The sequence below is a fragment of the Macaca mulatta genome, chromosome 18, assembly GCF_049350105.2.
Source record: "Macaca mulatta isolate MMU2019108-1 chromosome 18, T2T-MMU8v2.0, whole genome shotgun sequence".
In the NCBI taxonomy this organism is placed as follows: Eukaryota; Metazoa; Chordata; class Mammalia; order Primates; family Cercopithecidae; genus Macaca; species Macaca mulatta.
The window spans coordinates 45,107,514-45,120,000 of record NC_133423.1 but is presented as its reverse complement, the minus strand read 5'-3'; the positions used below and the strand labels follow the sequence as shown (position 1 = coordinate 45,120,000).

Here is a 12,487-nt window from a genome sequence, read left to right as displayed (position 1 = left end):
ACAAGCCGAAGGCCGCGGCCGCGGCCGGGAAGGTGTAGGGGTGCGGGAAGAGCCCGCCGCAGCCCGGGAACTTCTGCAGGACGCCCCCGAACGAGCCTTTGCTGGGCACCGGGATGACTGGATAGCTGCGCGGGCCTTTGGCCCCGGCCCCGGCGCCCGCCCCCGCGCCCGCGCCCACGCCCACGCCGGCCACACAGCCGCCCCCAGCGCCGCCCCCGCCAGTCCCCGCGCCGCCGGAAGCAGCGGCCACAGAGAGGCTGGCGGCTGCGGCCGAGAGGCTGGCTGCGGCTACTACGGCGGCCTCCTGCAACGAGTCCTCGTCGTCGTCGAAGCGCGGCCGCTTGTGATGGGCGTGCGGGGCACCCGCCAGCTCCGCCAAGGGCGGCGGTGGTGGCGGCGGCGGCGGGGGCGCACCCAGCAAGTGGGGGCCCAGCAGACCCCCGCCTCCAGCCACCGCGGCCGCGGCAGCCACCGCCGCCGCCTTGACAGAACTGAGCGGGTGGCAGGCGGGGTGCGCGCCAGGCTGGGGCAGGGCGCGCTTGCGGCTGCCGCCGTTGAACATGGCCTTGACGTCCTCCCAGGCAAAGACCAGCTCGTCCTGGGGACTCTTGTCGGTGAGCTTGAGATGACGGCGCCACGAGTTGAAGTTGGCTGCGTCTGGCTGAGTGTACTTGGCGTCGGGCGTGCGGTGGGAGTGGAAAATGAACTTGTTGGGCGAGAAGTACATGTTGCAGTAGCTGCATTTGATGCACTTGGCGCGCGAGCTGTTGTAGCGCGCGGGGATGAAGCTGCCGCGGCAGCCCCAGGCGCACTCGTGTGACACGTCGAAGGCGAAATTGTCTGGCAGCTTGGGCGGCCTGTTTTCGCCCAGGAACGACTTGCACAGACGCTCGGCCTCGCGTTTGGTGATCATGCCGCAGCGGCGCGATGAGATGGGCATGGCCCCGGCACGCCGCAGGATCTCCAGTTGCACCGGCGTGCACTGCACACACGTGATGCCCAGCGCCACGCGGCGGTTGTGGATCTCGTTGTAGCTGAAGTTCTTGAGCAGAGTGTTGGAGATCTGCGCCAGGCACAGGCGCTCCTGCCCGTCGATCACCAACGACACGATGGGAATGCCGTAGAGGATCACCTGGCCCACCTGGTTGGGTTTGAGGTTGGCGTGCCCTGGCCGCGGCTGGCTCAGCGCGTCGGGCTGGAAGGCGCTCGACGGCGACGCCAGCAGGATGTCGTTGGGCCCCGGCAGCGGACTGGATGCCATCTCCGCCGCAGAACCCCGGGCCGAGCCCTACAGGTCTGCCTTGGACACTGGAAGGGAAAGGAGAAAGCGTTGACTTGAGCCTTTTCAGACTAAAATAGAGGGGTGGGGTGAGTCGCTAACCAAAGAATTAGAATAACTTTCTAAGACATGGTTATTACGGGAAAAAGTGACCAAGGGTTGAACACAAGAAAGTCATCTCTTAATTTCCTTCAAGGTCATCCTTTAGAAATGCAGGAATTTGCACTTCTAAACATTTAAAGTGAATTAACTGTGTATTTTGCTCAAAAGCAGTGAATTCCTAAGAAACCCAGGACCTTATCCCGGATTTATAGAAGCTGTTGGAATAAAATGGCTTGCCTGCTAGAAATTAGGTAGTAATGACAGTTGTAACTAGTACAGATTATAAAAGTTATGGAAAATGGGCTTGGCATAGAAACTCAAATTTAAAGAGATATAATTCTCATTTGCTTGGAGATAGATTGATTTTGGTTAAAAAGTAACCCCAAAAACCCTTTAAAAAGTTATTTTCATGGTGTCTGTGGTTTCCTTGGGGAAATTCATTATTGGTTGAAACGCAGGTCATTAAAGCAAAACGAAATCCCTTCTCCCTCATCCTTGCCATTAGATATTTTGTTACTGTAATTATAAATTTTTTTGAAAAAGTGAAAAATATACAATGTCGTATACACAGTTGCACCAAAATAGGATGTTTCAGTTTTTAAAAAACCTGCTTGCTGAACTGAGTGGTTCTGGTCTCAGATAGGTAGGTAGCTTAAAAACATGATTGAAGATGGTAATCGTTTAAAAACGGTTTTCCTGTCATTTCCATGACGATAAGAAAGTAAGTACAGGCAAGGGTGTTAAACCCAGAAACAGTACACAGAAATGAACAATTCTTGGGGATCTTCATTGGCAGACTTCAAAAGTCAAATTTTTTAGCTTGATGTGTACCACCTTCTGTGACTTTTTTCCCCTAATTTATTTCGATATCTCTATATCTTTATGAGGAAAAGCTGCCCCACCATATAGCTAATCGGAGGACTAGGTAATCTTTGGGAGTGTTGAAAGTCGAAATCCCAGGTTGAGCCTGCGGTAAAATTTCTAACTTCACCTCCAGTCAACAGAATGCCACAATGAGGGAAAATATTCAGTAAGTTGAAAATCCAGAAAAAGGAAGCGGAAAGAAATTTTTGCGACAATGCCACTAAGCGAAAACAAGGAAAGTGGCTCACTCCCTAGGAAACAAACAGTGATCTTTCCACAGCTACATTTCAAGCGCATTGGCCAAGGCTATGCTTTGCCCTAAAAAATCACCAGAGGCCATAGTATGGCCCCTTTTGGCCACGTACAGCGAGTTCCCTATTACAGTGCTTTCAGAGGGTACACGATCTTACTCCCTCACACAATTTCTTATCCGTGTCCTCTCTCTGGGCCCCTGTGGCATCTATAGAGCAGCCTCTGCCCTGCTGCCCCCTGGATCCTCAGCTCTCATTACATTCGGCGGCCTCCAGGAATCTTGAACAAACCTCGACGCGATCAAAGGAGAGGAAAGCCTGGATTGTCACTTCGGGTGGATCAGAGACAATATTTCCAGGGGACAAGGCGTTACATGGCAGTTCAAGGCTCAGTGACAGCCGAGTCTGATACAACCAACACTAGCTTCGCCAAGTGGCCCTTCGATGCTCATTTCCCTTCCAAACAAGGTTCATATTCGCTTAATAAGACCCTGGGATAACTCCAACTCTCTCTCCCCAGCAAGGCGCGCAACTGGCCAGCCGGGGCGGGAAACTGGCTCTGCATTAAGGACTCGCAGCCTTAGCAGCAGTAGACCAGGCAGAAGCGTCCCCTCACTTTTACCCCAAGCCCTCCCAGAAACTCCCGTCAGAGCAGAGACACAATTAAGGTTTAGGCTGGGGCATTATTTTTTTGGAGGGGTGGGGAGGGGAGAAGAGACAATTAAAAGTTAGTTGAACTGAGAAAGGAAGCTGGAGAACTTCCCTATCCTGCCCAAGAGCCAAAGACCCCCCACCCCCTACTTAGTTCTCCCGACTCCCAAACCAGTCACCACGGAAGCCCACTGCTGCCCCTCAACCTAACGCGGAAAATCCTACCGCTGGGGATCTCAAATAGTGCACTGCAAGCTGTGTGCCGGATCGGGGCGGCCGGTTCCGGCAATACCTGGTAACCTCTGGGTGTCTTTAGGCGTGTGGCTGCCGGCCCATCTTCCGAGGGCGCTCGGAGGCGAAGCATCCAAGCAGGTCCTCGTATCCAGCGGGTGGGACTCCGGCGGGCTCCACGCTAAGATCTGGGCTCTCGCCCGAGCGAATGGCGCTCTAACCCCGGCCTGGGGAGAATGATGGCCTGAATTGCGGCGGGGCGTCCTCTCCACCGCAGAAAGTGTGGGCACGCGGAAACCTGGGGCAGGAGAGCCCCAAGTGGAGCGCAGTCTGACAGAGCCTTTCTCTGTCTCTGAACTCGTGTGGGACCGAGGGGACGCCACCCAGCGGGCAGGGTGACGTCACCATCTCCCTGACACTCCACATTAAAGGGCTGGCATGTTACAGGGAGGGAGGGGGAGAGCGAAAGCCAGCGTGAGCAATAGAGAGATCGTTTCTCAGCAGGCACGAAAGCTACCAACCTAACCAACTCGCAACTGACAACAACCTCCTCAACCCCTGAGTAAACTGCAGCAATGGTGCTGGAGCCGCAGATCTGATTTAGGAGTGGAAAGCGAGCAGTCTGCCTGCATCCCGGGACCTGGATCCTGGAGGCCCCGGATTCTAGAGGGAGGCCTCCAAATTAACTATATCCCTGCCCGTTATTGTCTCCTCCCCTCATTTCTGAGTCACCCTCCTTCATGAATGATCCCTCTGGTACACGATGCAAAGCTGCTCTGTGTCTCTGAAGACAGAATCCACAGTCAGCCGGAGAATAAATTACCTTCAGTGACTCCTTTAAAACGCTATGAAATGAGAAAACGGAGAGAAGTTTCCACATAGGGTGCCCAATCTAAAAACTTGGAGTGCCCCGACTTTGGCACATATGTTTGCTTTATAGGACACAACGCAGAGTCACTGCAGCCTTCTCTATTTTGTGGAGTGTACCATTAGGTGAGGACCCCAATATGTGCATGTGCACATCGATTTTCAAACTGCATTCAGAATTGTCCTCTAACCCATTTTACAAGATCCATACAGGCTACCTCTGCACAAGGAAAGGGTGGGGCGGGGAAGCAGGGAGGTCCCTAACATGGATCAGTCCTTGAGCAAGTTGCCAATTTTCCTGGAGAAATAAATAAATTTAATCAGGAAAACACGTAGAAGCATGCTCCCCTCCCCTAAAATAAAGACTAGGATAAGAAAACATTTCCTCATAGTTTCCCTAAATGAGGCACACCCTAGTATATTAATGAAGTGTCAATATTGTGCCTCCCAACTGACCAGCTGTTAAGACTAAAAACGACCACTGGCTAGTTTATCAGAAAGGAAAGAAACCATTCATTTGGAGTATGTTCTAAGAAGGATGCCGGCTCAGGGTGGGGTTGGGAAATCCTTTAAGTTTTTCCTTTACTGCCATAGCTGAATTTTCAATTGCTGCCTAGTGAAACAGTCTTAGCATTGTGGAAATGATGGAAAAACCTCTACCAAGCTGAAAGCCCACCCAGATTGTGTCATAGCACCAACAACACACCACTCCTAAATACAAGAGCAAAAACATGAAATCTTAACACTTCATCAAAGGTTAATAAACCCAAGGAAAGTAAATTGAACAAAAACGTGAGGGGCTTGTTGCTCAGGAGTTGTGGCTATTTTAAATTAATATCCTGAAAACACAGTTACAGAGCCATGAAAATGGAAACGTTTGGGCATAAGTTTCAACGGACAATGAAAGAATTTTTCACCCATCTTCTAGTTTCTAAAGACATTCAAGGCACAAATTGGGCTTTGTCCTAAGGGGCTGAGATCAACCTAGTGCTCCCCCGCCAATACCCCAAAGCCTCCCATCCTAAAAATAAGGAAAACTCACACTTTCTGCCTACACAGCCCATTGGCCAAAAGCGCGCCATTGCCATTCAAAAATCCCTTCTCTCCGAGGCTGAAGGCCCAGTGCTCTTTAGAAGGTTTCAGGGCTAAACTGGTTCTTCTCCCCTTCTCTGCCTCCTCTCTGGGGTCAGGGGCTCCCACAAAGGGAAATGTTCCCGGTCCCCAGTCTGCCAGAAAGAAAGCTTGAGCCATGTGGAAACGAACCCTGGAAATGGGACTGATTTTAGGACTGAGAGCGGGAAGAACGGAGAAGTCCTATCACCTCACTAACTACCACAGGGAAATATCTGGTTGCTGCCGGGGAGGGAGCACTACAAGGTCTTCAGTTTTGATTGTATAGTTCCCGTTGTTACCCCACAAAGCTCCTCTTCCTCTTACAGATCTCTATCTTCTAAAAAAGAGTGTCTTCATAAACAGATTTATTTGAAAAGAGAAATGGGCCGAATCTTTGCCTTCCCTCCCATTCCAGGTTACCCTAAGGAGTGAATCCACATCTGGGTGGCACCGTAGCCACTTCCTTACCTGAATTTTAAAACAGAAACATTTACAAATTACTTCTGGGCTTACTGCATACAAGCCTGTAACTTTCTTCCCCAGTGCCCCCGTCCTACAGGACAAACAGGATATGTAACTTTAATAGAAAAAGGTTTCATTGTAAAGAGAAATGCGTAGTGTTAGGTTAAATAATTTTACACAATTCTAAGAATAGTACAGTATTTTATTTCCACTGTGAGTCTAGGGTGCCTGTTTAAAAGGTCAGGCCAATTATACTTTTTTGGAAGGTAAAAGTGGATAACAGTTGTTCAAAGACTTCACACATGCCCCCAGTTAATCTTGAGACCAGAGCTGGACTGCAGAATCACAGCCTGTTCGTATGTTTTGAGTCTGCGAGTAACCTTCTGCCACCCACTGTCTCTGTGACCCTTTGTTTTCTCCTCAGTTTGAACAAGTCTCCTGCTGATCCTTTGTGGAGTCCTTGCCAGTCCCTGTCCTGGCCCCTGGGACACTGTCAGGCTCAGGGAGGAGTCGGCGGCGGCGAGAGGAGGCTGGTTGAGCCCGAGTTAATCAATGCTTTCCTCTTCGAACTGACGTGCATTTTACACGTCGGGACTCTCCTCAGCCGGCTAATTGATTCAAATTGTTTTATTGGTTAAACTGGTGTCACCCATTTTCATGATCTATCACCACATGGAGGAGAGCATTTCCACTCCTATCTCCGTTCCGAGCGGCTGCGGTTCACCCAGGCCAAGGACAGGTAAAGGAGCCCAGACGCGGGACCCAGAGGAAAACCACAAACCGAGCTGGCCTCCTCATAACTGGAGAGGCGACGCCTGGAAGCAAGAGCAGGAGGCCAGCACAGCAGCGCATATGAGCTTCCAGCTACAAATTTAAACAACTGGTTGAAGCGAACCCACACTCAGCCGGACCTGGGCCCAGCTTCCTCCACTTGGGACTAAGTCGGTTTCCGAGCCGGCGGTGAACTCTGCGGGATATGAGACCACAACAAAACCCGGGATGGGAACTGTCCGCGGTGCTGACGAGATGCATCGTTCTAAAGCACAGCGAATCCTACTGCGTTCAAGGTCGGGAGGAAGCCTCCCAGCCTGTAATCGAGCCCTAGATTCGGCTCTGGGTGGGCTCGAGCAGAGCCTCATAGACTTAAGAGGCGGGCAAGGGGCAACACAGAGCCACACCCCCTACTTCTCCCACACCTGCCCCATCTCCAAGGACTGAGCAATCCAGCTTCCTCAACCTCACCCCCTTCCTTGCATTGACAGCAAGGAAAATAAAAGCCTCGATAAAAATTCATTACAATCTGAAACACCAGATATGCCCTCTCCTCCCACTCCCAGCTTGGATGTTAAGGAACCCATGACAGTTACAGGTCAGAAAAACAGCCTCTATCCTTCTCTCCCACTCCCTCTTACCCCATTCTCAGGTCTTAGGCAGAAATCTTACTGCTCTCATCTCCCTGATGGAAGTGTCCCTGGCATTGGCATTTCTGCATCAAATAGGGCAAGAAATGCCCTGCAAAAGATGACCCATATGGCCCAGAAAGAAACTGGAAGACTGGCAGTACTGGAAGGGGCAGAAGAATTCTGGTATATTGGAAAGAACTGGGGATTCAGAATCAGATGAAACTGGGTACAAATTTCTCCTCAATCACTGACTAGCTGTGAAATCTTGCTCAGATACCTCACCTCCCCAAGCCCCAGTTTCTTCATTTGCAAAATGAGGAGATTGATAGGTAGCCCACAGGGGTGTTGTGAGAATTAAATAAGATCATATATGCAAAGTGCATGGCACACAGTAGTCATTTAATACGTGGTAGTTTTAAAAGCATTTTCCTCAGAGAATGGGACAAGAGCTAGGACTGTCCTGTTACAAGATACATTAGAAATCTTTAATAGCTCCAGAGTAAAAGATATCAAAAGCATTTTAGCTTAGTGATGAGCAGAGAGGGAACCAAGTTCTCTGGAGGAACATTAGTCCTTTTGTTAAAATTTTATCTGGCCTTTAATTGGTCTAGTCTTTATTTTATATACAGTTGGCCAGAACCCCAGCTAGCATTTGTTTAACCCATTTTAAGTAGATTGACAATAAAGATTAGCAATGATAATGGCCATAATGATAACGATTGCTGATAGCCCTCAGCTCTCACTTTCTACCCTAAAAAGCTTTCTGCAGCCCGGCTCAGACTCCCTGGTTTTCCCTTTATTGCTCCAGCTGTGGCATGGAGCAAACCAGGGACTAGGAGCAAACTCAAGATTTATTCATGATGGAAGTCACAGGATAAATTAGAAAGGGCTCTGAGCATCCTGGGGCTGACTTGATCTTTGAATCTTCTCTGAAATATTGTTTATAAACAAGGGCCCAGTCCAAGAGAAGTACAAGAGCACAAACCAAATATTCTAAACTGGAATTGGGAAGGAAACAGAGCATACTTTGAAGGACCTGTATTCCTGACCCAGTGATCCCTTGAGTTCTTCATGCACCAGTGACTATGGGAATCAGTGAGTTCTTGCACTTCAAACAAGCACCTTTTAAAGAAATAGTGATGGTGGGAGGAGAAACTGAGACTTGGTTTTCCTTAATCAGAGGAAATCTTTCTCACAAGAAAGCTTGCATTTGGGTAAGTGGCAGAGAAGATTCTTACCCTTCTTACCCTGAGTTCACAGGGACTAACTGAAACAGTTGCTATTGGCCTTTCTTTATTGTAACAGAGAACACTTATAAGTCCTCCCAAACCTGTAAACACAGAAAGGCACACACAGGTGCACATCGTTTCCATGAAGTAATAATATCCAGAATGGAAGGTGAAATTGGTGAACTTGGTGGTCACTTAGCAAATATTAGTTGAACAAGATAAAATTCAAAGACACACAAAATATCTGAGGTTACACACAGACCCATGGATGCACAATCCCTGAACACACCTGTGAATATGCATCAAAGAGAAACACTGGCACAGGGAATAAGCCCACTATGCTCTCTCCCTTTTCTCTTTTCTCTTTCTCACTCTCTCTCTGTCTCTCTGCATGTGTACACATAAGTACCCGCCCTCTCCACCCACCTCCTCCCTATATAGGGAAGGAGGGGGTCCTTTGAAATGGAGGTGGTCCCAGCTGGAAAACCCCGGAGCTCATTTAGATCACATCACTTCAGGCTTTTGTCTCTGCTCCTGAATAACCTAGGCCGCTACAACAAAAGGATAAGGCATCTACATGGAGTTTTAATTGGCAAAGATGCATCTCAAAGATGCTGCTATCATAATGAATAACAAGGCAAGATGCTTGCCTTTTCTGATTGTCACTCCTAAAGAAGGGAGAGGAGAAAAAAGGAGAAGGGAAGAGGGAGAAAGTGGAGTAGGAAATAGGATTGTGGAAGATGAAACCACAGCAAGTAATTGGTTGGATTTCTGCAAAAGAGTCTTTAATCATATGAAGACTCCAACTACCACTAAGTATGAGAAATGAGGCCTAGGGCTTATTTTATTTTACAACTGGCTATTTTGTTTCAAGCAACCAGTTTAAGAAGTAATTAAAACCGAGGATGCAGAGAGGGTGTGGAGAGCAGGACCTTTTAAAGCTTGGGGAGGGGAAGCAAAGGAGTGGGCGTAGGGGGAGGGGTTGTAGATTGTAGTTGACATGTCATGAGAGAGATGTACATTTACTATCTCCCCAGCTGACACTGGTGGAAGGAACATTAGATTTTATTTCCTAAGGAAATAAAGGCTTTTTCTTTTTCCCTTTCCTACTGTCTTCCCTGTCTTACCGTCCCCCATCACTCAACTCATCTGAAAAATTTCTACTTTGCCATCAAGCTTGATCCCATTACCTAATGCACTATTAAACTACCATGTGTTCTCTGACTGCCCAATAAGCATAATGCCTTCAGCTTCTCTCCTGCCTGCACACTTTAACTCAGTGGTAGCAAAAGATAAAATTAGATATTAGCAAAGTAAATCCCAGGGAAGAAGGTGATAGAAATCTGAGTCATTGATTTTTTTTTTCCCTGAAAATACAGCAACCAGTGAATATGCAGAGAGAATGTTGGGAGAAATTTTTTAAGTAAAAAAAAGGCTTTCGGTCATGTAGCTTAAGGGGTTCCAAGTGAAAGCGCAGCTAAACAGACCAAAGGCAATACCATCCCAAACTTCTTCAAGACACATTATGATATCATCGGCAAACTCTTAATGTTGGCAAATAATTAAATTTTCCATCTTTTAGAACTGTGTAACCTTGGGTGTCTTAGAAACAAATTGTACAAACAAACCATGGAGATGAGCACTGAGGGTTTCAGAGGAGATATAATGAACCAACTTTAATTACTAACTTGAAATTAAAAATGTAATATACAGATTTAAATTTATTTTCACCTAAATTGTGTATAAAATTATATGGCTTTTGCAGGCTAAGAAATGCTTTGTAACCAGCCATGCTACTAAAAAGTCTGAAGTAGTTTCCAAAACTGAGTTCCCAGACTCACACAGTAATAATGATACATTTATCATTACTGATGACCACCTACTGGGTAATTATTGCTTTGTTACTACTATTACAATCAAGAGATTTCTTTATTTACTGTTAACATTCACTTAAAACTGAATGTTAATGACTGTTCTGAATTCACCAAAGAGAGTTTTCTGTTATATTTCAGAAGTACTTACGTCCTGGTTCAGAAATGGAAAACCATATCATAACAGTGGAAGGCTGGGTGAGCGCTTGGTTCTCACCCTCTCTTGAGAATGAAAACAGCATTCTGAGGGTTTCTGGAGCAAAATTTTCCAGCTCAGAGTTGCAAAAGGTTAACATAATGCAGCCACTTGACTTGTGCTAATTATGTAAGTATTTTATTACAGGAGATTCATTCATTATTGATACTTGTTTGCAGTAACTTCCTGCTTGGGGGAGTTATATTTTATATGAGAAGTAAACAACCCATGGCTCCAGGGCTAGCCTCCTCCTCATCTGATTTCCTCCTACCCCTTTGTCTAGTTTCACAACTATCCTCCTTGGTTGGTATGTCCCTATTGAGGTGGAGAGACAATTCCCTAAGAATTTCCTCTTCTCCCCCCATTTTCTTTTCCCATTCAGAACTTCCCTGTTCTTAAAAGGTAGAGCTCAGGGTATGGAAGCGTTGAGGTGGGGAGGAGGTAGTTGAGAAAATAAAATTGGTTTTAGTGTTTTCTTATATGTTACATAAAGAGAAGAGAAAATTCTCATTACAAATATTCTAAGCGTAGATTCTATGAGGGTTGGCCACAAATTTTTCTCTTTGGAAGCTACTCTCAGCTCCTAGCCCAGAAATATCAGAAGTTAGTCTGACCTTTGGTACACCCAGAGGTCAGGAGATGGTCATTTTGGAAGTGTATGTGGTGGATGCTGTTGACCAATGGTCAAGCTCAGAGAGAGGCTCCTTCCTACCTCCTAAGTCAGAACCTCATCTCACAGCTAGTGGTGGTTGGTGCAGTCTACAGTATCTTCTTCCCTGGGCCGATGCCCTGGGAAGATACTGCTCTATGCCCGGTTGCACTAGGAAAAGACATGGCTTTGCTGTGGGATGGCCTCCATGAGCCCCTGTGAAGGACTGCGTTGGCTGCTTGGCCAAGGGACTCTCAGGAGTTTCACTCTAAAAACATGTACTAGCCATCTGAGGCTGTCTATTTGGTGAGAGGCCAGTGTTTCCTAGAGGAGCCAAAAGGCCCTGGCATAGGCCTGCAGCCTAGGAGCAAGGGTTTCTTCTTGGACTTTCTTCCAAGTTCTGAGATCCCTGCTCATGAGTCCCAGTGCAGAGCTGGGATGGATACAAGATGTGAGTTCAGGATGCTCCAGACCTTTAGACGAAGTCCGGAATTGGAGATGGTGGAAGGGCAATGGGAGAGAGCGAAGCAGTTTTTGGGGGAGCACTGTAAAGACTGTGTTCTTGAGGGTTCTGATGTGAGCAGGTGGGAATGAACACGCTGGAAACTGAAGTCTCAAGACTTTGGGCCAGTGTGAAAAGAATGAAATGGTATGGTCTGCGATGGGGTGAGGAGAGCTTTGGGGAGGTGCATGCAAATTAGTTGGAACTGGGCAAGTCTTGCCACAGTCCTAAGCAGCACGGTCAGAGCTCAAAATCCAAATTCAGCCCTGGACCTCTATTATCGGGCCTAGAACTTCTGCACTTTGGGCGTAGACATGGGGATAGGTGATGACCGAAGGTCTCAGGTGGCTCTGGGAAGAGCCCTGGGTTGGTGTGAGAGGATGGTGAGAGTACAAGACTGGGTCTAGAAAGGGTGCCCCGGGCTTGGTCAGCACAATCTTCGCTCTCTTGGGCGCCTCCCCTCTCTGCTTTTACCCCTTGCCAGGGTGGAACAGCTCTGCGTGATCTAGGAGGAATGCCGTTCCCAGCAAGCCGTCCTTAATGGTCCTTTAACAAACTCTTCGATCTCTCTTTGGCCGCTCTGGCTTTCGCTCGCCTCCTCCCTCTTCCCTTCTCCACTGCCTCCATCAGTTATTTATGAGCAGCGTTAATTATTCATGAAAAGAGAAAACTCCAGCGTTGGGAACTTTTCTAGGAGACGTTTGGGGGGTTTCTCTCTTTCCCACCCCTACGGCGGTTTGAGAATTGGGGTCTTCGGGGAGTCTATTTGGCCGGATCCTGTTTTCAAGCAGTGGGGAAAGGGAAGCCCAGTGGTTGG

General features: G+C 47.9%; 1 protein-coding gene across 1 annotated transcript in view; it reads right to left on the bottom strand.

Annotated features, from left to right (window-relative positions):
• Window positions 1-3,726, bottom strand: part of SKOR2 (SKI family transcriptional corepressor 2) — a 44,425-nt gene extending 40,699 nt beyond the window's left edge. The window contains exons 1-2 of the mRNA XM_015121888.3: window positions 3,440-3,726; window positions 1-1,308 (exon numbers count right to left, since the gene is read on the bottom strand). The exon at window positions 1-1,308 is cut by the window's left edge and continues 1,349 nt beyond it. Of these exons, the coding sequence (XP_014977374.2) occupies window positions 1-1,261 (1,261 nt within the window). The 5' untranslated portion in view covers window positions 1,262-1,308; window positions 3,440-3,726. The remainder of the gene's footprint in view (window positions 1,309-3,439) is intronic.
• Between the last annotated feature and the right edge of the window lie 8,761 nt (window positions 3,727-12,487).